This window comes from Protopterus annectens, chromosome 1.part0 (genome assembly GCF_019279795.1).
Source record: "Protopterus annectens isolate FY-2018-M chromosome 1.part0, PAN1.0, whole genome shotgun sequence".
Classification (NCBI taxonomy): Eukaryota; Metazoa; Chordata; order Ceratodontiformes; family Protopteridae; genus Protopterus; species Protopterus annectens.
Genome location: NC_056725.1, coordinates 1,528,613,896 through 1,528,639,448, shown reverse-complemented (window position 1 = coordinate 1,528,639,448; position 25,553 = coordinate 1,528,613,896). Strand labels below are relative to the sequence as shown.

Here is a 25,553-nt window from a genome sequence, read left to right as displayed (position 1 = left end):
ACAGAAAGGGGTTGAGTAATCCAACCACATCCTAAAACAACAGGGCATAGTAGTGGATTGTGAATGCTTTTATAAATTTTAGGGAGACCATGGATCACAGGAACTAAGGAGTGCTCAACTGTAAGAAAATCATCGATGTTTGCATCAATAAGCCCACACATAAGTGAATCATACAAGTCATGCTGTATGGTATGTATACATTTGTCAACATCACTAAAACAAATCTTCATATACACAGTAGAGTCCTCAAATAGTACTCATATTCGGTATATACATCTCTGAGGTAGAAGCTAGCACGGGAGGACTATGGCTGACCAAGTTCGCAGATGACTGCAAACTGGGGGCCATAATCGACTCTTCAGCTGACACAAACATCCTCCAGAAGGGTCTTACAGAGACAGATACCTGGTGTCAAAACCATGGCCTCAAGCTGAATGCCAAAAAAATGCATAGTCATCCCCTTTGGAAAAAACAAAGTGCCCACGAATTACCACATAGGTGGTAAACCACTAGGTATGGAAAACATAATTAGGGACCTGAGGACCCAGGTAGATAGCAACCTCTCCTTTCATAATCACATTGCCAAAGTGGTTAGAAATTCCTTCTATATAGCCCACCTAATCACGAAAGGGTTCACCTCTAGATCAAGAGAGGTCATTATGCCCCTCTACTCATCACTCATTAGGCCCATAACAGAGTACAATGCCCCATTTGGTATGTACCTTACTCGGCACATGCAACAGCTGGAAAGACCATAGACGCACCTCTCCAAAAGGAACATGGGCCTCAAAGAGATGCCCTATGCAGCTAGACTAAAGAAACTCCAGCTCTACTCGGTTGCTTACCGCCTGCTCAGAGGTGATCTATGCCTGACGTATAAGGCCATGTCCAACCCAGAATTAATGGACATGCTCCACCTCAAGAAAACCAAATCTCTTAGAGCCACATGCTCCAGTGAATTAAACCTCAGCACAATAATAAACAGGATATGCTGGAGGGATAGATTCCTGTCCCAGAGACTTCCCTCGCTCTGGAATAGAAACACAGTTTATGTTAGGTAGAGCCCCTCGCTGACTCTCTTCAAGAGGAACCTTGAAGAGTGGATGGGAAATCGTAAATTTACCCTTGGGTTCACTTCAGTGGCCCTGTTAGAGAGAGGCCCAGGAAACTAATTTAAAAGGGAGGCGAAAGCCATCACATTCTGGCTAGGCTTATAAATGCCCTAGGGCAGATAGCCTAGTACATACCTATGAGCCTATGAACCTATTAGTTAAATAATCCTCTCTGTTCAAAATGACTATGGCCCCACCTTTATCACCAGGTCTAATGCTAATAGATGGTTCTGTCTGTAACTGTTGCAATGCTGGCTTTTCATCCATAGTCAAATTATAAAAATGCTGTCCTGACAAATAAAACATATCATAAATATCATTTTCATATAGCTTGACAAAAGCTTCTAAAGAAGGAGCCAAAGGGGGGTTATATACACTAGGTTTATGAAAACTGCAACTGGAAAAAGAAGAATTGTGCTTACTATACACATATTGCAGCATAACCCTCCTCGCATACAACCTAAGATCAATAACAAGGTCCGTGAGATCTGATTTATTAGCAGGAACAAAATTTAAACCTTTATTCAGTACATCTAAATGTACTGAAGACAAAGATAAATCAGACAAATTGTAAATTAGTCCTTCCCGAACTTGAAAGTCTGTGGCTTGCGTCTCATTGCTGAGTATTCTTCCTTGGATCCCTTCCATTTCCAAGTATCTCTGTGTAATAATCACCCCCTCCTGGCCAGTGAATCCACCTTCGTAGGTTGGGGCAGAGCCATGAAAGGGTTCAGGGAAAAAGCACAAGCTCCACAAATCCATGATTTTACTATGAGCCCCTAGCCTGTTCACTTCATCCTGTGCACCAACACATGATATAACCAAAACAGAGGCAGCAGCACTTACACCTAAATTAGAATCAACCTTAGGTAGAGTCACATCAGTAGATAAAAGGGGTGTGTCCATTGCAATGATAGGCTGAGTATGGGTTTGTGCTTTATTAACAGAGTTAACAGCTTCATTCCTGGGCCAAACGAGTATGTGCCCTTTAGCAAAATCTGAAAAATCCCTCTGCAATTTTTTATGCTTCTGTTGCCGCAACCTGAATTCATAAGCTAAAATCTCTACAGAGAGATTATCCAACTTAAGCATGCAATCATCTCCAGGAAACTTGGCTTTAAGATCACATAATAGGTGCTCTACTTCAACACAATGTGACATTTTCAATGGAGTGAAATGCTCAATCAAGAGCTTGAGATAATTAAAACTTAATTCAAGATTTAGGTCTTGTCAGCGAGTGAGCAAGTCAGGTTGGCTCACAGCTTGCGTCAGCATTTTAAGCAGACATAGAACCTAGGGATAATCTTATATTCCATAATTGCTTCAAAGTGGAACCTTTGCCACTCATAGCTCTTCAATTTATACATAAGACTCTCTAGCTGCTTTAAACTTTCCAAAAAGTCACACATACCATCTGAATCTATGGTATCAGTTGTCTCTTGTGCCGATAATATAAGTCCTAATAGGGGATTAGGTTGATTCTGTGCAAGCCTAATATATCTATCCATATTATCACAGACTGATATTTATTGGAGGGTGGTACATTCAAGATTCCCATATTCACATCAATGGATTCATACCAATAATAGATAAAAAACAGAAGAACAAGCAAGCTGACTGCCAAAGGTGACTCACAACAAAAAATGTAGAGAAACTATAATAAAAATGTGAGTCAACCAACACGGTGTCTAATCTAGAACACAAAAAATGCAATGTAATATAAACTTTTTTTCAAATAGGTTAGCGCTTTTGCGGGGTTGCCGCTTCATCATTATGGTCTAATGAAGCGGCAACCTCGCAAAAGCGCTAACCTATTTGAAGAAAAGTTTACATTACATTGCATTTTTTTGTTTTCTTGATTGGACACCATGTTTGTTGACTCACATTTTTATTATATTTTCTCTAAGCTTTTGTTGTGAGTCACCTTTGACAGTTGGCTTGCTTGTTCTTCTGTTTTTTCTACTTTAATTTATGCCAGGGATACATGCTAATGATGGTATCTAGGTGCCCCTATTGCCCAGTGTCTGGCACCCATAAAGCCCAGCAGCCTTCACCCAATGAGCTGCTGGCCTGGGTTAGCTCTGTTGACTGAAAGCTTGATGTAAAACTAATCAACCTACCAAGCACAGACTAAGAAATGCTACAATGAATGTAGATTTGAAAGTGGATGACAGGATGTTAAGGAGGAGAATGGACATATTCGATATCCATGAGGTAAAGTGGAAGGGCAGTAGAGCACAGTCACTTGTCTTGGGATCCACGGCTTACTACACAGGGGCAGACAGAGACAGACAGACTAAAATGGTGTGAGAATTGTAATGAGAGACAGTTTTCTGAAAACAGTGAGGGATATCATCAGAATTAACAATAGACTTCTGGCATTCAGACTCCACTGTAAAGACAGGGCAGTATTCATATTTTCAGCCTATGCCCCACAGCAAGTTTGTGAGGCAAGGAAAGAGTGCATTCAGGCAGCAGTTGCAGGACCTACTAGATAAAACAGTACAACATGAGTTTGTGCTGATGATAGCTGGAGGAAATGCTCATATCACTACAGACAGAACAAGATATGAGAATTGCTTGGATTCACACAGGTGTGGCAACAGGAATAAAGACATAGAAGCCATTCTAGACATCTGTCTAGCAAACAGCTTGATGGTGGCCAACACATTGTTCAGCAAGAGAGACAGTCACAAGATCACATACAAAAATGGTCACCATGCAAAGCAGATAGAATGCCACCTAGTAAAGAAAATGCATTGGGGTATGAACACACACACACACACACACACACACACACACACACACACACACACACACACACACACACACACACACACATGATGAACTTTCTTTTTGAGTGTTATGAACAGTGCATGTTTTTGTCAAAGCCTGCTTTTATCATAAAATGCTTTTATCAAGGCTGAAATTGTCAATGATAGTATATTACATGTTGTAGACCATCCTGTGCTATCATTTATGGTGTTTTGGTTGCGTAAATAGTTTAAGAAATAGCAACTGGTGATGTGTAATCAGTAGCTTACTTCCATTTTGTTTTATTGCACCTGCAGTAATTCACTGTTTTTTGGGTTTTTCATGTGTCTGTCCAGTACTGAGATTGTAGAGTAGGTATATATCAGTTAAGTTGGGCGAAAGATATAAAAGTATAAGTTTGATATAAAGTTTCCTTAGATATAGTCCAGAGGTGTATCATTATATGCAGTAGCATTGCTAGGTTGGGGTGAAGCGGTAGTCAACCGAGGTACAAAGTACTAGGAGGTGCAGTCGTCAGATGTTGGTCTGTCCTAAGTGCAGTGCATTACTGGCATTCATATACTGGTCAGATCTGAAGTGCTTAATGCTCTATGTGTGGCATAAACTGCAGTGGTTGCATGATACAAATGAAGTAAACAATTTGCTACAGCTTAAAGGTAGAAAAAAAGTTTTTTCTGAAGTCCTGTGGTGCTCTGTGTGGCCATAAAATATAACAAATTTAGCAAGCACTTTGCTGCAGTTTAAAAGGAAAGAAAACTTGTTGTTTTTTACAAATGAAGCACTCTAGTGCTTCATGTGAGGCATAAACTATAGAAACTGCTTTTTACAAATGTGGCCATCACTTCGTATAGTTTAAAAAGAAAGAGGATATTTTCCTACTCAATATGGAGGGTATTAGATTAAGGGACATCACCATGTAACAGAATAGCTAGCAGTAGCTCTGATTGTAGAAATAAGGATTTCTGTTAATTTAGTAAATCTGATAAGGAGTGTTATCATGTACTGCAATCTCATTAAATGTGATGTTTATCATGTAATTTTTGGTAATTTGCAGGTCAGCAAAAGGAATGATTGAGGACTTCAGATAGTTCATACAAGGAGTATCAGATATTTTGCCTATCATAGCACCATAACACTGCCAGCATAATTACAAATGTAACTCCACTTTACCAGCATTAACATATTTCAGAAATTCATTTAGTATTTATATGTTCACCATATCCATCATTACTAACCTTTTCCCATTTTCTTCATGGGGTCTGAATGTTGTGTCAGCTGTCACCACCTCTCTTGATTCACTGCCACTCTCCTACCTTCTTCAAAAATCAAGCGTGACTGTTGCAGGTTTACTCTCATGAAATCCATCCATCTTGGTACTGGGCATTTTTGTTTTCTCTTGCCTTCTTCCTTTCTCTTCTAAATATTCTTCACCAGATCATACGCTTTCCTACACGTGCTAAATCCGTAATAGTCTTTTCTTGTTATCTTTCTATGCAATCAGAGCAACTTTAACCTCTGCTTTGAAGAAATAATTTCTTCATCTGTACCATAGTGTGCATCATAATGCCTGTCTCCGTCATTTTGTCTCCATCAGCTGTAGCTTCCTCAACTTCCCTGCCTTCACTGCCCAGCAGCATTGGTCCCACCACTGTTTTGTGCACCTTACTTTTCAGTTTCTTTGGCATTCTTCAGTGCCTGTTGACAGTAGCCCCTCTTATTCTAGCTTTGACCTTGTCATTTAGACTTCCCCATCTTCAACCAGCCCACCCAGGTACATGAAAATGTTAACTTGTGCCACTACTTTCCCCTTCTATCTCACTTTTCAGCTTCTTCTGATTCCCCCCATTTGCTGAAATGACAACTGTCTTGTCTGTACTCAGTTTCATTCCATGTGGCGTCACTTTTGCATTCCATTCCTCTATTGTTTGTTGAAGTTCCTGTTTAGAGCCTGCCCAAAATGACACATTATATACACACAGCAGCTTTGTTGATTTGTCACCTGCAACCTTTTTGCTACTGCAGTCTATCACCACTGCAAACAGTAGTGGCGTCAGAGCTGAACCTGGTGCTCACTTACTCCCACAGGAAACCCCTCTGTGAGTCCAAATACTGTTCATACTTCTGGCATTGGGTTGTTGCATATAGCTGGCACTAATTCTACTAATGTTTCTGGGACTTTGAACCATCACAATGCTGCCCAAATTAGCTTATGATTTCTTATTATATGATTTACCATGTCTAGGAATGCCTATTTGGACTTTTTCCTCATCTAACTTCTACTATCTGTGTCTTTGCAAATATCACATTGGCTGTGCTTCAGCCTGATCTGAATCCTAATTGCTAATCTCTCATCTTATGTTCTACTGCTATACATATTTATCAGTCACCCTCTCCAGCACTTTCACGCAGTGTGACAGGAGTTTGATACTATACTGCCCACAGTTGTGGATGTTCCTTTGGTCCTTGTACACCAGCACTAGTATGCTTATTCTTCTGTCACCTAGGATATATCTTTCTCTCCGTACTGCTGTGAGTACCCTTAGGGGTCAGTTATCCTTTAATTCTTACGATGTCTTGATCGTAACTGTTGTAACCTCACCTGAGCCTGCTGCATTGCATGTCTTCATTTCCCTTAGTGCTGTTCTTATTTCTTCAAAGGTGGGCTCTTTTTCCTCTTCCATTGCAGAATGTGTATAGGACAGTATAGCTTCTGTGGGATTTTCTTTATTCAGAAGCTTATTGAAGTACTTAATTGAAGTTTAAATCCAGCCTGGTTGACTGCCATGCTAGATATCAGTGGATGTTATGACACATTTGTGAATCATCCTCCAACATCACCTGTAGAACACCAGCCTGCTGTAGTGCATTTACTACAATGTTCATCATGCTCTAATACTTTACCTATTTTTGCAGGGATAGTAAAACTGCAAGTATATATCGAGTTTGTGGCAAGGTATTCTAGTTCCCACCTAGTGTGCACTACCCATGTAACTTTCCATTACATCCTGTCCATACGTCTTACATATTACCTCACAACCACATTAGCAGAATGCCCCTAATTTTCCTCATATTTTTGTTTTGTCCCTCATAAATTTTTGGATATTCTGGTAAGTCACCAAGGATTACAGTCAGCCAATAATGCCAGACATTAGAGTTTCATTATTCATATTGTCCAGAAATGCATTTTATGCAAAACCTGTTGTTCTGTTAACTTTTTAACTGAATTGGAGTAGTATTTAACATTATCTCTGACTTGAGGCCTTTGCCTCCCCACACTATTTTTGGTTATGTCCAGAATTCTTGAGGCTCACCACATCACATCAGTAATGCTTGTGGCACAGAAAAAAAATATAGTGCCATACTGTGTGTTGGGCTGAGACGGTAAAAACGTTTAGTCTGAGTTACTCCAGTAAAAGTCTGCTTTGTGAGCAGGCCTACCACTGGAACTCATTTACACTAAGACTGTGTCTTTTGGAATTTGGGGCTTGTTATCTGAAACAACACTTTCATAGCTTTTCTCAGATTGATTTGTATACCTCTGCAGTTTAGCATTAGGAATGCTGAAAGGGCATGTGGCATTACAGTGAGATAGTATCAAGAATCATGGTGTGCAATGAAAGAGGAAGTCCTTTTTTGTATAGTTCCTCTACTATAAAGCAGCACAGCATGTATTTTATCTGTTTTCTCAAGTTCCGTGTTATACAACTTCTCTTTCTTTGATTATAATAATAATTTCATCTGTTTTCAAATGTTGTATATTCATTTTTAATGCCGAATGTTCTTGCATATTATTATTGTTGTTATTTATTCTTACCATCATTAAAAGTATGCACTAGGTTTTGTTCTTGTTGCAACTGTCAACCTGGGCTGTGCCTACATTTGGTCATTTTTCAATCGGTACTGTATCCTGGTAACCAAAATTAAATAAATAAATATCACACAGGTTCCTGTCAATGTGTTTAATACAGTGAATATAATCAAGTAACCCTGAATCGTGCATGTTCAAAGTTTCTTTTCTACTTATTTATTTTCCTGAATGTGAATATGATGCAAGATACTAATGACATTCTACTGCAAACACTCAATATTGTTCAGTTTCCATTTTCCTTATAATTTTGAGAGTTCTCTTACCTGTGACATGATGGTAGCCTTAATACCATTTCTCTTGGCAATTTGGTTTGTAATAGCCATAGCTTTGGTATTTTTATTGCGAGCAAACAACCATCTTGGAGACTCTGGTAGACACCTAAATTACAACGAATGACAAAGGCAGAGAGCAGAAGCATCAATTAGAAATGCACATGTTATGCTTAAAGTAATATTATTTTTGTAATAAGTGCATTGAATTACCAGTAGTACAGTAGGAAGAGGAAATAGGGAAGTGATATTGCCAGCTGTAGCCACCTCCAGTCTTGAATAAGATATGCAACTCCTGGTATAACAATAACTCCAACACTAAAGGACATTTGAAGAAAGACTCCCACTGCTCTTCTGTGGCATGAACCAACTAGTTCTGTGGCTGGGGAAAAAAGAAACATCGTAGTGTATTTACTTATTCATTTATTTATTTATTTATTCGATGTGATAACCTAGGTATGCCACTGATCCAAACGGATCTATTTCAGTTTCAGTCCACACAAATTCAAATGACAGTGCACAAGCAAGTTAACAAGAAGTATTATGAATATAAACAAAATGTGGTGTGAAGAAAGCAATGAATTAATAACGGTAATAATAATAATAAACGCAGTACAGGGGACAACAGGAAAGGATGGTTAGAGTAAGGAAGGAAGAAGAAGAGAGGAAAATAGTAAAGAGAAGTGTAAAATACAGCAAAAGGAAGGTAAGGGCCCACACAAACTAGCTATATACAATACAGGCAATGTGGCAGCCATGTCACATATTAGTGTTAAGGAAATCATGTGAGGAAGACAACGGTGCCTGACTGCTGAACAGGAGAGTAGGGGATTAGGTGATGAGTCTAGAGTTAAGCATTTACAAACTGAGTCGGACATGAGATGATCTTTAAGCTGAGCATAAAGTGATGGGTATAACTGGAGGTCTTAAAGATTAGTAGGGAGGGTTTCCAAGAGTTTGGGGCCTGGAATGGAGATGGCATGGTTAGTGCAATGAAGTCTGGTTTTGGGACATTGAAGAAGTGGACCCAAGTGGTTAAGACTTCTTAGATTGTAACTGAGGGTCTTCTGAAGAAATAAAAGTTTAGTAAAGGACAGGAGTGTTCTTTGAGGAGCTTGTAGAGGTGGGATCCAAGGCATAGTTTGGCACCTTGTTGGACAGATAGCCAATCGGCTTTATTAAGCATGATGCAATGATGCTCATTTATAGGGAACGGGTAAAGAAACAGCAAATAGAGTTGCTTATAGTTTGGATGGTGGAGAAGTTTTTTCTTGGATGCTGCTGCAACCAGTGGACATTCATATTCAAGCTGTGATAGTAGGATGCCTTTGCCTATGGCATTCCTGGTTGCTCTGGAGAGAAAGGGAGAAATTTTATAGGACCAGAAGAGGAAGGAATGTATTTTCTTCTGCATTTGTTCTAGGTGAAGGTGAATACTCAATGAGGGTTCAAGCCACTAAGAAGATGATTTGATCAATGGGGTCGGCAAGATAGCCATGGATAAGAAGTGCTTGATAGATTTTCTGCCATTTAGATTCATAGACTGTTATTTGGCTAACAACCGGGGGGGGGGGGGGGGCTTTCTAAGCCTAGTCATGTTTTCCTGAAAGAATAATGATGTCCTGCATCCAAACAGGACATTGAAGGCCATACATTTATAAGCTTCCGCTGTCCATAATGGACATGGGTGCCAGGTCTGATATTAATTTCTTATTCCCCATCCACTGGTCTAGGTTATGCTTAAAGTGAGTAATAGGCAAAATCAACTTGACATGGATGGGAAGCCTGATCCATAGGAGGGGCAATCTCTGTTTAAGTTACAGACAAAATTCAGGTCTTTGGACCTCATATTTCTGGTACTCTGACTTAAGAATATGTAGGGGATTCATAAGTGTGGCAGTTTGTGGATGCCTTGTAAGCCAGGCATAGATCACCCCTCAGAAATCTATAGGAGACTGAGTAGAGGGAGAGGGCTTTAAGGTGTTCTGCATAAGGTAGGTTTGTACACCTTGTATTCTTTGGTAAGGATAGGTCATCATCATCATCATCCCCCTTTTTCCCATTTTTTTACATGGGGTCAGGCTGTCAACTTAACTGTCGCCAGCTCTCTCTGTTCAATGCCACTCTCCTGCCTTCTTCGACATTCATGCCTGACTGTTGCAGGTCTTCTTTCACACAATTCATCCACTTTTTTGCTGGATGCCCTTGTTTCCTTTTGCATTCTTCCTGTCTGTCCCAAGTCTGTTTCACCAGATTATCTTCTGATTTTCTGCACATGTGCCCAAACCACCACAATCTGGTCTCTTTGACCTATTCTGTAATTAGAGCTACTTTGGCTTCTACTCTTATGTCCTGATTTCTTTGTCTGTCCCACATTGTGCACTCTATCACCCATCTCAGACACTTTATCTCTATCACCTCTAGCTTCCTGAATTGCTCTGCCTTTACTGTCCAGGTTTCTGTACCATACAGGAGTACTTGTTGCACCACTGTTTTGTACACATTACTTTTCACCTTCTTTGATATTCTTCTGTCATATACTACACCTGACACTCTGTGCCAGTTGGCTTCAGCCCCTGTGATTCTAGCCTTGGCCTCCAAATTCTGACTTCCTTTCTCCTCAACCAACCCTCCCAGATATTTGGAGCTGTTAACCTGTTCCATTATTTTCCCTCCTATCTCAATTCTCAGCTTCTTCTGAACTCCATAATTCTCTGCCATTACAACAGTCTTATATGTACCCAATTTCATCCAATATACCTTCAGTTTTGCATTCCATTCCCCCATCTTTTGCTGACATTCTTACTCAGAGTCTGCCTGCAATGCCACAATGTCTGCATACAGTCACTTTGTTGATCTGTCCCATTCGACCTGTTTGCTAATGTAGTCAACAGTGGGCTCACAGTTGGACCTTGGTGAACACCCACTCCCACTAGGAACCCCTCTGTGAGACCTAACACTGTTTGTACATGAGTCTGTTGGGTCCTTGTACATAGCTTGCACTAATTCTACCAATGTTTCTGGGACATCAAACCACCACAAGATTGCTCAAACCAGCTTTCCTGCGACCTTGTCATATGTTTTCTCCAAGTTTAGGAATGCCCAGTTGAACTTTTTCTTCCTCTCTAGCTTCTTCTTTTGAACTATCGCACTGCAAACATCGGATCAGTTGTGCTGCATCCTGATCTGAATCTGAACTGTACACCTCCCATCATACTTTCTACTACCCTGCATATGCGTTTATTAACTGTTCGTCTCCCATCCTATTTTCTTCTGCTTTGCATATCCATTTATCAATCACCTTGTCCAGAACTTTCATGCAGTGTAACAGGAGTTTAATACCTCTGTACTACCCACAGTTGTGAATGCCCCTTTGTTCTTGAACACTGGCACTAGTATGCTTATTCTCCAGTCATCTTGGATATGCCTTTCTCTGTACACTGCTGTGAGTACCCTCAGAAGTCATTTTCCCCTATCTCACCCAACATCTTTATCATACCTGCTGTGACCTCACCTGAGCCTGCTGCTTTCCCTGACTTCATTTTCTTTAGTGCTATTCTTACTTATTCTGTGGTGGGCTCCTCCTCTTCTCTTATTGTAGGCTGTGTCTGGGGCAGTACAGCTTCTGTGGGGTTTTCTTCATTCAGGGTACTCCTTCCATCTGTCTTTGATGTCCTGTGGAATGATGAGCAAATTGCTGCTGGCATCCTTTATGAAGAGTGTCTGACGTTCTTCTTTATTTTTCTGTCTTTGCCTTGCAACCTTATATAGTTTTTTTGTGTCACCTACTGACTTACTTTCCAAAAGTTAGTAGAGTTCCTCTGATGCCTTGTTCCTTGTTACTGCAACTCCTTTCTTAGCTTTTTTGTTACTTAAACAGTATTTCTTCTTAGCCTAGTCCGTCTTTTCTACCTTCCACTTTTCCTGCACTCCTTCTTTGTTTTGATGCCTTCCCGGACTTCTGCATTCCACCACCAGCTTTCCTCATGTAACTTATTTCTGTACCTTGCTTGACTGCATATCTGTTATGAAGTCCTCACACACCCGGTTTTGAGGTGCTGCCGTTCTTCTTCAACTCCAACTATTTCTTCTTTTTCTTGAGGTGCTTGAGCACTAACTAATTCCTTGAATTTAGAAAAAGTAACAAACATCATTGCTTTCATTTTGGAAATGTTCAGAATTAGCATGCAGTTATCAAGCCATTTGATAACAGAAAGGAGGTCAGCCTGCAGTTGTTGCATGGCAGTGGAGATCAGGTTTAAGTGAAACAAGACCAGGCTGTCAGCATGAAGTAAGACAGAGAGATGAGGGAGGTCAAGAAATAGTTTATTAAAGAAAATGAAAAAAAGAACAGGGGACAGAAGCCCTGAAGGACTCCTTTAAGGAAATGGGTGGAAGCCGAGATGGCGTTCTAAAACTGAACAGAGAAGTACCAATTGGAAAGTTAATTTTATACCAGAGAGTTGTATCTGGGCTAATTCTCATTTCATTTAAGTAATCTAACAGAATGTTATTGTCAACCAGATTTAAAGTGCTGGTGAGTCAATAAAGATAGCTCCAGTGAGCAGGCCTTTGTCCATAGTCCAGAGGATGTTATTAAATGTCCAGAGTGCTGCAGACGTGCTACTACCACCTCAAAAGCCATGCTGTTTTGAGGATAATAGATTATATTGGGAGATGTAATGGGTGAGTTGACTGTAAACTAATTTTTCAAAGGTTTTATCAAGTATGGAAAGAATGGAGATGAGACAGAAGTTAGTGTGGTGTGGGATGATTTTTTTTTTGGGGGGGGGGGCAATGACTGTTGTCCAGATATCAGGCATTAGGTTTTGAGTTAGGCCGAGATTATAAATGTGAAAAATGGGTGGAACTATGAAGTCCTTACATAGATATAAGAAACATGAGAAAAGGCTGTCAGGACCAGCAGGTGAGTCAGTTTTTAGTTCTTCAAGTAATGGTACCATGAGTTTAGCTTTGATTACATGACTTTAGCTTTGATTACTTTGAAGTGGAAAGTGGGACTATAGAAGGAGGAGAGATGCTATAGGGAGAGGATGAATTATTAATGGAATCAGCAGTGGGAAGTATACTCAAGTGAAAGCTAAAATCACTTAGATGAGGAGAAGTGGGTGTTAGCTGGATTAGTACGGTATGTCAGATGGTTGACTTCTGCCAAGAATTATTTGGCGAGTAAAGAAAGAATGATTGATGCTTTTTCATAATGTAACTTTTATGTCACCTGATAATTGAGGATGGTTTGTTTTTCTAGGTATGCTAGGCATTGTCCCTGAGCTAAGAGGTAGCATTTGAGTTTGTATGTGAGCCACTTGTTTTTTTTTTCTTTTTGTGGGGGGGGGGGGTTATACAGCTGTGTGATTTTAGGCAAGACTGAGTCCTGAAGGTTAGTGAGAATTTGTGTGAGAAGAATGTTGCAATGGTTAGGGTCAGGAGAAGAGAGAATAGAAGAGTATGTAATGATGCTAGAATTGTCTTTAGTTTGAGAATGTTGAATTAGGTTTTGTTTCAGAATGATACGAGGAAGGGAGGCATTTTGTTTATGGTGTGAGAGATACTGAAGCTGATTGCACAATAGTCAAGAAAAAGGGGTGAATGAGATTTGGAGAAATAATGTTAGGATTATTACTAATAATATGGCTGGGGTTTGATCTGGTGGGTCCAGTGACCAGTTGAGTGAGTTTGAAGTCATTAAGGAATTCCATGATATTGTTCTGATTAGGACCAAAAAGGCTGAGATTGAAGTTCCCTGGTAGGCTGACGTTTTTGAATATTTTTTTTATTGAGGAAATAATTACAAGTAGAAGGGTTTTGAATTTTGTTGAGGAAGTGAGAGGAGGGAGGTATGTGACAGCAAGATTAATAGGAAAACTGTTACGGCAGGGCACTTGAAAAAATAGCCAGTTAGGAAGAAAGTCTGGGATAGTGTTGCTTTGAGCTAAGAGAAGGACATATAAATCAGATGATTCAAACAGCAGTAATGTTCCATTGCCAGGTCTGGACCCAGGTCTCCCTTCAATATAATACTTGTACTAGGGAAGAAGTAATGGATAGAAGAATCAGTGAGTTTGAGCCAAGATTTTGTTGTAGCTATAAGGGCAGGATAGTGGAGGGTGAAAAAGATGTTTAGTTGGTCTGTTTTGCTCTTGATACTTTTTGTTGTTGTGTCTTTCGGATTTTCCTGGTTAGGGGTCGCCACAGCGGACCTCCGGTCCGCTAATGATTGGAAGTAGATTTTTATGTGCCGAGTTGCCAGCCCTGATGCACAACCTTCAACGAAGGTACGCCCATTCACGCATGTGTCCACACAGAAGACGCTTTAGCTGAGAATTGAACAGGACAACATCTTACTGTGAGGCGACAATGCTACCGCAGCACCACCACCGCAGTCTTGTTCTTGATACTATGGGCTTTAATTAAGACCTAAGATGAAAGTGGTGGACCAGGGTTAGGTTCAATGTTTCTGCAAAGGAGCAGAAGAAGTATTATAGGGTTGAACTTACAGAGGAATCTCGGTAACTTAAGGGAGTTGCATGTAAGGGATGGGTTAGTAGTATAAGCAGGTAAGAGTGGATGTGACATGCAATTAAAAGTGTGTAAGGGAGGGGATAGGGTAGAGGTAATGTGCATACTTGTGAACAGTAAGACAAGAGCAGCAGGAGGGTGTAAGATGCAATGCAAAGAAGGGAGGACATTTCAAAAGAGATGAAATGCCTTGATGGCTTGGGGGAGACAAACAGATGTCTGAAATGGCTGAGATGTGGGATGAAGTGTAGAAATGTACTTGGCAAATAGTGATTATGAAAGAGTGAAGGGTGGTTGATGTCAAGGGGGGAATCTCCTTTAAGTTGCAATTAAAATGTAAGCAAAACTGAGAGGGGATAAAATGGAATAAAAGTGTGAATTCAGGGGAGTGATGGTGACTGGGGAATTGGGTGTGGGAGAGGAGTGAAGAGAGCAGAAAAACACATTAGTGTGTGAGTCAATCAGTCTGCAAATGGGCGGAAGACGTGGCACCAATAGAAAAGTAGGAAACCTTACAAACCAGGAAAAACTCTTATTTTTAAATTGCTGTGCAGAGGATGCAACTAGCAGCAAACTATTTGAAAAAGCACCACACAGCATAAGCACTAGAGATTTCAGGGAACCACTTGTTGAGAAGTGATGAAGTTCTGCAAACACAGGAACACAGAAAACCCATGGAATAATCACATTTTGTGGCTGAATATACTTTTAAAGATGACACTATCACAGGCAAATATAAAATGCTTTTGACTGTTTGCAAATTGTAACTGCAATCCTCAGAACTGTGAGAATGTAAGTGGGATTACACTGAAATATATACTAACTCTGAAACTGCCGCATCTTGGCAGTGTTAATTCTTTTCCAAGGTACCCTGATCACAAGAGTTAGTGTACATATAAGTTGCAAGGTTTACCAAATGCATTATAGAGGATTATGATCAGGCCTTCAACTGTAACGTGGTTATATGTTTGAAACATGGATGCCAAGAAATCTGCTTGACAGTGAAGCGACAAAGGCGAATGTTGAATTAATGTCAAGATTCAATCATAATTCTTTATACTGCATGGAGATTTATTTGCTTCATGTACTACTAGTTGGAAAAATAAAAAAGAGTGAAGTGTTGTGCCGACTTTAAAAGCCAGTATAGCAGTTAGAATGTGTTTTAAGTCCATACGTATTCCTTGTCTAAGGGGAGCAGTTTGTTCCCAAATACATCTTTAGTGACTGTAATGCTGTAGTCAGCAGGCAGAAACAGGGTTGAAACATACCTGTTTCATGTTCTCCTGATGTTGTTTACTGGCCGGCACTGTCAACTTTTAATGCCTAGCACCAGATGTAATCTTGACAGCATGTTAAGTACTCTTTGAAATGTTCTTAAGATTCAGTCTCACACTAGAGCAGTGCTGAGCCGCGGTGTCCTTTACCTGATTTTGGACCACAATCACGGCACTTCATGCACTACGAATGCTTTAAATGTGTACCACTGACTTTCAGAGTAAGCTGTCACTTGTGTTTAATCAAACTTACATTTCCTCTGGTTTTAAGTTACACGCCTCTCAACTGCTATGTTTTAGGTATAGGTCTATGCTTTTGAATCTTCATTTTAGTATTACCACTTCTTCAGTATGATGTTCCTCATGCAGCCAAACCTGTTTATGGTACATATTTATTAAATATATAAACTAAGATTATACAAACATTCACTGCCACTAACCATGTAGGGTCTAGTATATAAAGACTTATTATTAAAATAAGAAAGTGTTCATCGTTCTGAGTCTCTGCTGTTATGATTTTTAATTTTTGGTAGGAGATGTATCAGGTTTCAGGATTCTCGTTACTGAATCTCAAACTTCTTTCTCAATATTGGTGCAGACTACTCTGTCAGAAATACTAGGTGAGAAAATTAGTATAACTAAGGAAATAATTTTATTTATTTATCTGTGATTATTGTCTAGATATAGTAAGGCATTGCTCAGTTTAATTCTGGTGGCTGCCAAAAGAGCAATTACTATAAAATGGAAATCCAAGTCCAAACCAACTGTAGTAGATGTACTGAGTGTAGTAACAAAGCTAAAATAATTGAAAGTAGGATCTTTAGAAAAGGGGAGGCATACATTACATAGTACAAATGGGAACTGTGGGAACATTACAAGCAGAATAATGCTTTGGAGGAGAAATCAAGTTTAAGGGAAGACAGGAACTGAATTAGCAAAGTAATATTTGACAATGATTGTAAAGAAGATTATATGTAATATATAATGTCTGTGTATTTTCAGTTACAGACGTGTGGCATATATTATGTTTGCAACTGAAAATATGTAGATATGATTTGTTTTTATTTACATAAATGTATGATTGCCTATGTCATAAGTGATAATTCAATAAAGCTGTTTCTTGTCTAAGTACAAAAAAAGACTGGTGTTGAATCACAGTAACCCAACACAAGACAAAGTAACTATCTGCCTGTACTTTGTTAGGACTTATGATTATAATATTATAATGCTGTGTTCAGTCAGGCTACAAACTGCATCTCAAGATTTGTGTGTGTGTGTGTGTGTGTGTGTGTGTGTGTGTGTGTGTGTGTGTGTGTGTGTGTGTGTGTGTGCCAGCATGTGCGTGTGTGTGTGTGTGTGTGTGTGTGTGTGTGTGTGTGTGTGTGTGTGTGTGTGTGTGTGTGTGTGTGTGTGTGTGTGTATGTGTCTGTGTCTGTTTGCCTCGTCCCTCATTGTTTGCTGTTACTAAACATCTTGCTGACAGTTTTTTTAAATCATATTTACAGACCCAAAGTAACGTTTTGCACATTTATGGTCCTGATTTGTTAAACAAGTTTCAGGTGATGATGGGCTATTAATAAGTCAAGCCAGAAACATCATCTAGAATTAAAGGCCAAAGCCTGCCAAGACAGAACACAATCTCCCTTTTTGCGACAGACAACTTCAGTTAATGGGCTAATGACCACTGATTGACCCTCCTCTCAGTGGGGATGATATTTGTATCCGTGGCATAAGGGTCATTTATATGAATATGTTGGAAATGAATGTGCAAAAATAATGAAACAAAACTTATCAAAATTCACAAGATTGAAGAAAAGCAATAACAAAGCAAATAAATAGCCTCCATTTCCAAATGATTAAAAAATACACATTTTCTGATATAGTTTGTCAGAATAGTGACAGAGAAGGGAATTCTAATAACTTAATGTGTACAGCTGTGGTTAAAGATAAGGGCAAGGTTATATAAATCAAACTACTTGGGTTATATTAAGTGCTATAAGCATTTTATTGACAACATTTACTTGGTATTGCACAGAATACAGCAAGCCATATAATATTTTATTATATATTTAAATAATATCAATACGTAATAATATGCTATGAATTCAGATATTTAAAAAAGATACATTTTTAGTTTGGATGTATTATCAATCAAATAAATAACAATCAGTGACTGTCATCTATAAAATACAAATTGTTAGCAACATCTACTTAAAACACAGCAGTATGTATCCACCTTGGCTAAAAGAGAATATTATTAAAGGGCAACTTGCTAGAGTATACAGATTAACTAAGGATGATACACCTTTTTCCTGAAGAAATGCACTATTTGAACAGTAACTTTTTTGACAAAAATTACCCAAGAAACTGCTGAAACTAGAGTATGTTTCCTGGTGAGTCTGCAGTGAAGCATAGGTTCTTGTCCATGAAAGCCACACATTTTATTATCATTATATATCTCTGAATAGCACTTTTACCACTAGCAATGTCAGCTCTGTGATGGCACAGCAGCAGTGTTTATAATCGTGACCCATGCATTGTGTTGGCAAAGCCGCACCTCTAACTTTCATATACACTCAGATATCCATGCAGACACACAGACATGCACACACACACATCCACAGTCTTAATTCCATAGTAGTCCTTGTGTAACCACTCAGAAAGGCACACACTGATCTCCCCTCCCCACAGACACATGCATCCATCCAGCTTCATTCATTCCCTATACAGACACGCACGCACTTCCACACAGATACATACAGTAACACCCCCAACTTCACTTCTTCACTGATCTTCCTTGAACTTTCCTAAAAAGCAACTGCTTCCATTGAAGTCACTGGGTGACCCCTGTCTTTTGATGGCATTAAATGTTTCCTCCGGTAATGCCCTGGATCTGAATTTGGGATTATAATACTAAAATGACAAAGATGGAGTAACATGTCTACTACTTCACTAAGCTCATGTTTATATATGGTGCAATTACTTTACTTTTCTATGCTGAATATTCCATAGAGGAACATCTGTCTTGCTGACAAACACTTGCATAAGAAGCACAGAACTATAGAATGCAGACAGTAGTAAGTTCAGAAACTCAAATGCCGACATGAAAGTACCATTGTGAGTAGTGGACCTGTAGCAGCATAGAACATGCATGCTTCTAAGGAATACATACGGGCTGTAAAGGCAATTTACCCTGCTGTCTCTGAATACAAATGGAGATGAACTCTTGTTTCCACTACATAAGATCAACAGAATGTGCAAGGAAATCATTCATACTGTGTATTGTAAACTTTCATAAACTGCATGTTTCACTACTGTTTGGCATACTAAGGCATACTACTGCGAACATGTCCAGTTTATGCTACCTCCTACAAGTACAACTGGATAGTGACAGCCACTCCCCCAAATCTGCCATTTACATTTTAGAAAAATAATCCAGTGCCATGATAATATATGCAAATGAAGCCACAAATGTATACATGGTGTATTACTGTTGCTACCTTTGTGGGCACTTTTTGTTTTCCTCAGGAAAACAGCAGGCAGAATATGCAGGAGTTCATGTTAAAGGTTATTGAAATGTGTTAAAACTAATCACTTGCAAAGGAAAATATTTAAATAATAAACATAAAAATGAGGAAATTGCATATTATTTATTTATTATTATTTATTTCCAGTTTGATTACCTGGGAAGTCCACTGGGCCGAAATGACCCATTTTCAGTGGAGGCCTGGGGAGAAAAGCTCCAAGTTGCATAAAACAATTGCAATACAAGTGGTACATAGGTATAACAGATACAATTAACACATTTGGAGTCATGGTATTTTACAGAGTTCACGGTTTTACAGTTTCATTTAAGGAGCAGTCTAATATATGGAGTTTGACAACAATATAAGTATGAACATGAGTAGAAGGAGAGAAGACAGAATAAAGACATAGCGAATACACTCTGGTTATGCATAATTAAACATGGATGCTATTTACAATATTTACAAGGTTGAGTTGAGTCAGAGTGGCTGTAGGTGTCATTGAGAGCATAGAGAGCCCAGGGGAAAGAGAGAGAACACACTGGGAGCAGCAGGTTTTACTTGGATTAGGTAGGGTGAAGGCAGGTATATTTTCGGTTGGAGGACAGGTGTTTGAAAAGCAGGCTTTTGAAGTTTTCAGAGTTTGGCATAGATCTTAGAGAAGTTGGAAGGGAATTCCATTTTCTGCCAAATGAGTAGACGAGAAGTTGGCCAGCAGGATGCTTAGGTTTACTGATAGCTATTAAATTCTGATGTTCAGATCTTAGTGTTCTTTTGGGTACGTAGGGGGGAAGGAGATTAGTTAAGTCTGGACATTAAGTTGGGTGAAATATGAGTCTATGAGCAGTAGTGAGTTGGAGGTAATCTAGGTAGTAAGGGAGTTTGAGCCAATTCAGGGATTGTAGGGTAAGGCAGTGATGGGTATAGTTTTTGGAGTTTGTGGCGAATTTAGAGATTTTGTTACAGCAGGTTTCAATTTTGGAGGTGATAGTAGAGGACAGATTGTTTAGGAGAGGGGCTCCATATAATAAGGAAGGGAGAAGATAAGTTGTGGCCAGTGTATGCCTAGTAGAGTTGGAGAGAAAGCGATTGTTCCTGTACAGCAAGCCTAGCTTTTGGTGGGTTTTCTTGATATTTTGTTCAATATGTATAGCAAATTTGAGGTGTTCATCAATGGTAATACCAAGTAGTTTAGCGGAGGGAACTACTTCTATAGGTGAATTGGTGTTGCTATAGACTTTAAAGTTGTTTTTGTAATAGGAGAAGGACTTTGTAGGAGGGAAAAGTAGAATATTTGATTTATTTGCATTTAGAGAGAGGTGGTTTTGGCACATCCAGTTTTCGGTTGTTGAAAATGGAATTTGGGTTTTGTTTAGATGTTCAGAGAGGTTTGAGGCAGAGCAGACTAATGTTGAATCGTCTGCATATTGAATGATTTTGGTATCAGGAATGGCAGAGTGAAAGTTATTGATGAAGATATTAAAAATCATGGGGCCAAGAATAGATCCCTGTGGTACTCCATTTGGGGAGGGTAGGAAGGAAGAGATGGAGTTCTTCCATCTGCCTGCCTGTGATCTTTTGGATAGGTAACTAGAGAACCAGGATATAGTGTTGGGTGAGAGATGTAGGCTGGAGAGTTGACAGAGAAGGTGTTTGTGGGACACAGTATCGAAAGCTTTAGACAGATCAAGTAAAATGGTGGAAACTAAATGTCCAGAATCTCGGGCTTGGTTGACAGTTTCAAGGAAAGAGTAGAGTGGTTATTGTGCTATGGCCTGGGCAGAAGCCATGTTGGGTGGGAGTGAGAAGGTTGTTTAGGGTCAGAAAAGGCATGAGTTAGAGGTGGATGCATTTTTCTAGGATTTTGGAGATTGGTGAGAGCAGAGCGATTGGGCAAAAGTTTGTGATGTTGATGTTTTTGCCTCCTTTGTGGAGTGGAAGAATATAGGCTGAGCACCAGAGTTTAGGGGCATAAGATTCCATTATGGATCTATTTATAATGATGCTGATTGGAAGAGCAATGCCATCGGAAGTGCATTTCAGGAATGAGGGAGGGATATTGTCTGGAGCATTAGATCAAGGTTTAAGTTTGGATAAAAGTTTTTGTATAAAGTTAGAGGAGATGGGTTTGAGCTCAAACAGGGAGGGAGGGTTGCTAGGTGAATTGGAAAGAGGTGAGTATGAGGAAGTTGGGGTATTGTTAGGAAATGTTTTGGTGAGGTTAGAAATGGTTTCTATGAAAAATTAATTAAATTCGGAGCTTAGTTCAAGGTCAGACTTACTTGGGTCAGGACAGGGGTTATTCTTGGAGCCTGGATTGAGAAGAGAATTTAGAGAATTCCAGAAAAGTTTGGGATTTTTATTATGTTTGGAGTGGAGTTTGATGTACTAGGATTTTTTGTCCTTGGTGATTAGTTTTTTTTGCAAGGTTACGCAGTTGTTGATATTGGAGGAGTGTAGTGGGCAGCTTCTTGTTTTGGTAGAGTTTCCATATTTTATCTCTTTGGTGCATGATCTTTTTTGTTTCTTTGGATAGCCAATGAACATTTTTAGCTTTTATCCTTTTTTTTCTTAGTGGGGCAAGGGAGTTTAGGGTATCTAGGAAGACAGAGTTGAAGTATTCTATTGCATTGTCAAGAGGAAGGGTGTTTAGAATTTGCCAGTTCATCTCTTTAAAAATGTTTGAGAACAATGTGGAGTTGAAGTTAGTAAGGTTGCGAGTGTGGATGTATTGGTGCTGGGGTGGGGTAGTGCTGGTTGAGTGATGTATGAAGGCTGGAAGGTGGTTGCTAATGGTATCAGGAATGGTGCCAGAGTTAGTTATTTTAGTTGGATCTGAGACTAGGATCCAGTCTAAGGTGGATCCAGGTGGATTTATTTTGTTCGGGTGATGGGAAGGATCAACTGACAGAAGTTATAGAGGTTAATTGTTAGGGAGGGACAGTGGCAGTTGATTTTGTTCAAGTCAATATTTACATCTCCTAGGATGTATGTTTCATAGTGGATTCTAGTAGAAGCCCATAAGAGAATTTATTCAAATATAGAGATATTATTACCAGGTGAGATATATAGGACAATAATACAGATATTTTTGTGTTTATTTAGTTTTAGTAGTCTGGCAGTTAGTTCTATATTCTGTAATTGGAGAATTGGAGTTTGGAGGGGAATTATGGTAAGGAGGTTAGAGAAGACTAGGGCAGAGCCGACACCTTTTTTATTAAGGTGGTCGCTTCTGAGAGCATGAAATCCTGGGGATAGGACCTCAGAGTCAGAGATGGAGGGTTTGAGCCATGTTTTAGAGATGGTTAAGATATTAGGTTGGTTATGGCTTAACCAAGCTTGAAAGTGGTGAATTTTGTTGTTAAGACTTTTTGCATTTAAAGTGAAAAGCTTTAGGGTGTTGTGGTAGGAGGTGGATGGTAGAAGGTGGGTGTTATCAAAGGAGGGGGTAGGAATAGGGTTAGGATGAATATCCCCAGCTTGGGATAAGTTATTAAAGGCATTATCCTTTAGCCATTTAGGTTTACTAGGTATGAGATTTGATGGTTTTAAGGTTAGACTGGGTGACCATATCTTAATTTTAAAGGAGAAAATTTTAGGGTGGAATAAGTGAAGAGTATTGGGCTGGATGAGAGATGAGGAGATGGAGTGGAAATGGAAGTAGGATGCGTGAAGGTGTGTATGTATGCTAGTAGTTTTGGTGGCTAATTTTGGGCAAGTATTAGAGTTGCATGAGCTAGCAAAATATATGGGAATTAGGATAAGGGAGAGGAGGCAGGGGACTAGGAGGGTATGGTGACTTGATAAGAGCATATTAGGGTAAAAGGGAAAAAAGAATGAGGTAGGAGTCAGAAAAAGAGAAGGTTGGATAGGAAGGGAGGTTTTAGTGAGTGCTGAAGGTTATTATAGGATCTTAGTATGGGAGTAATATATAAATGCAGTAGAAGAGGAGGGGGTTGTAATTATATGGGTGCAGATGGAAGGGTGTGAAAGGGAAGTAGAGGGGAGGGATTTTGTGGGGGGAGCAGCTATTGGGTGAATAGGTTGGGGGAGGGGTCAAGGAGGAATAAAGCTCGGAGTGGTGGGGGCGGGTGGAAAATGGGGCACTGTGTACAATGGTCTTAATGGAGGAAGATCAGAGCATGCAGGTCTGCAAGTGGATTAAGATGGAAAATTAGGGTGATGTCTTACAGGTGAAACAAGATGATTTGACAACAGCTGAGGTCTGATTTTTTTAAAGTTAGCTTGTCATTAAACACAGCATCCAGAGTGAACCCCGTTCTATTGAATTCCAATTTATACCCACTGTAGACATTCAGGGATAAAGGTGGAGCAGATGAATCCTGCAGATTAAAATATATAGTCAGGCAACTATTATCAAGGTTTTGAGGTTCCGCCATTATCGGTTCACCAATTTGTGATGCATTTTATGTCTTCAGTAGGAATGGTAGGGCAGGAGACCAATCCACAAGTATTTTATACAAACTTGCAACTAGAAAAATATATCATCAAAGTCACTTAATAAAAGCTCACACAAGTCAGAGAGTGGTAGGAGATCCCTGAGATTATCTACACAAACTGTTGGTGACTACATGCAATGCCATGTCTGACTGTGGTAGATGGTGGAGGAGGCAGGGGGTGGGGAAAAATTATGACTAAGACTGCATTCCTGTTTCAAGAGGGAGAATGGTATTTTTACTCCTATTTTGGGTAATAAACCAGTTCTTTTGGTTCTTGGGCCACCCAGCAAGCCAACCCCCCAAAATTACCCCTGTAGTTTCATTACAACTTTTAGTGTTGATGCAGGGGAGATTTGTTCTATTATCAAAAAGAACTGGGGCATATTATCATTTGATATGCAGGGTAACCCACGGTTCGAGTTGACCCCCAAGGTGGTGTTTAGAAAGGGGTTAAATTTAAAAAGTATATTGCAAACAAAATCAAAATGTTCCCTCGCTAGAGGGCTGTATAAGTGCAATATGTGCAAATACTGTAGGTTTATAAAAGCAGGAACTTACTTTTTGGTTGGTGAGAGTAAATTTCACATAAGGGGCAGATTTAATTGTAGCAGTTCATATGTAGTTTATTTGGCCAAAAGCTCTTCATGCCCGGTGTTTTATATAGGAAAAACCAATAGGAAACTACAAGAAAGCCTTTATGAGCATCTTTATGCCATCAAAAAAGAGAAGATGGACAATGCTCTTGCCAGACATATTAAAGATTTCCCTGATCATGAATTTAATGTTTCAGTGATTGATCAGGTTGATTCTTTTAATAGGGGGGGTCCAGAGTCATTATTTTTAGAACAAAAAGAGTTACTATGGCAGTTGAGATTAGAGGCGTACCACCCCCCAGGCTTAAATGGAATGTTATCCATAGCCTGTGTTTTAAAATTAAGGAGTTTGGTCAGATAACTGGCATTAGATTGTATTTATTTATTGTCTATTATTTTTTCATTTATTTCATTTGAATTATGTGGTTTATGTATGTTTCTTATAATTAATTTGTATTCAGTTTTTATTTTGCGGGGTAGATTTTTTCTCAGGAGGTGAATCGATTGGGTTTTAAGAGTTCATTAGAGTTGACAGGTAGGCAGTCATGTGATTTTTTAAATGATGTACTTAAACAAGGTACACGTCAGAGTGTTGTTCGTATTTTTCTGATGAAGTTGGTGTAAGACACTGACGAAAAGCTGACCGTTTTTGAGCTTAAATAAATTCAGCTTTTTTATTTTAACCTTCCAGTATTCAGCGTCTGTATCTAGTTCTCTCCGCTGAGGTTCATCATTTGGCAGACTCCCTGGTGTTCATGAAGACTACATTCCTCACAACAGAAAACCTTCCAAGAAGTCGTGCTACTGTTAAAGTTGGATCACAAACCAAGAGCATCAGTACATCGTCAGAAGGAGGAGTTGGAAATGCTGGATCCTGAAGCAGGACCATCATTACTCCTTCAGAAAGGGGAGTTGGAAGTGTTGGATCATAAGTCACAACTGTCAGCATTCCCATCAGACAAAAGTAATTATAAGTGAAACAGACTCACAAATGAACAGAAGGAAGAAAAAAACAAGTACCTGAAAGGAGGCAGGATATTCAATGAAGAACGGTGAGATATGCCATTTAAATGGGACTTAGACATGATGCCTATTAAGCTCCATGTGCAGATATATTTAAGAGTTGGCAGCACATCAC

The 25,553-nt window shown here is 39.4% G+C and overlaps 1 protein-coding gene across 1 annotated transcript in view; it reads right to left on the bottom strand.

The window, feature by feature from the left end:
- Positions 1-25,553, bottom strand: part of LOC122798772 (solute carrier family 22 member 2-like) — a 667,833-nt gene that overhangs the window by 433,697 nt on the left and 208,583 nt on the right. Inside the window, exons 4-5 of the mRNA XM_044067886.1 lie at positions 8,238-8,406; positions 8,037-8,133 (exon numbers count right to left, since the gene is read on the bottom strand). Coding sequence (XP_043923821.1) covers positions 8,037-8,133; positions 8,238-8,406 — 266 coding nt within the window. The remainder of the gene's footprint in view (positions 1-8,036; positions 8,134-8,237; positions 8,407-25,553) is intronic.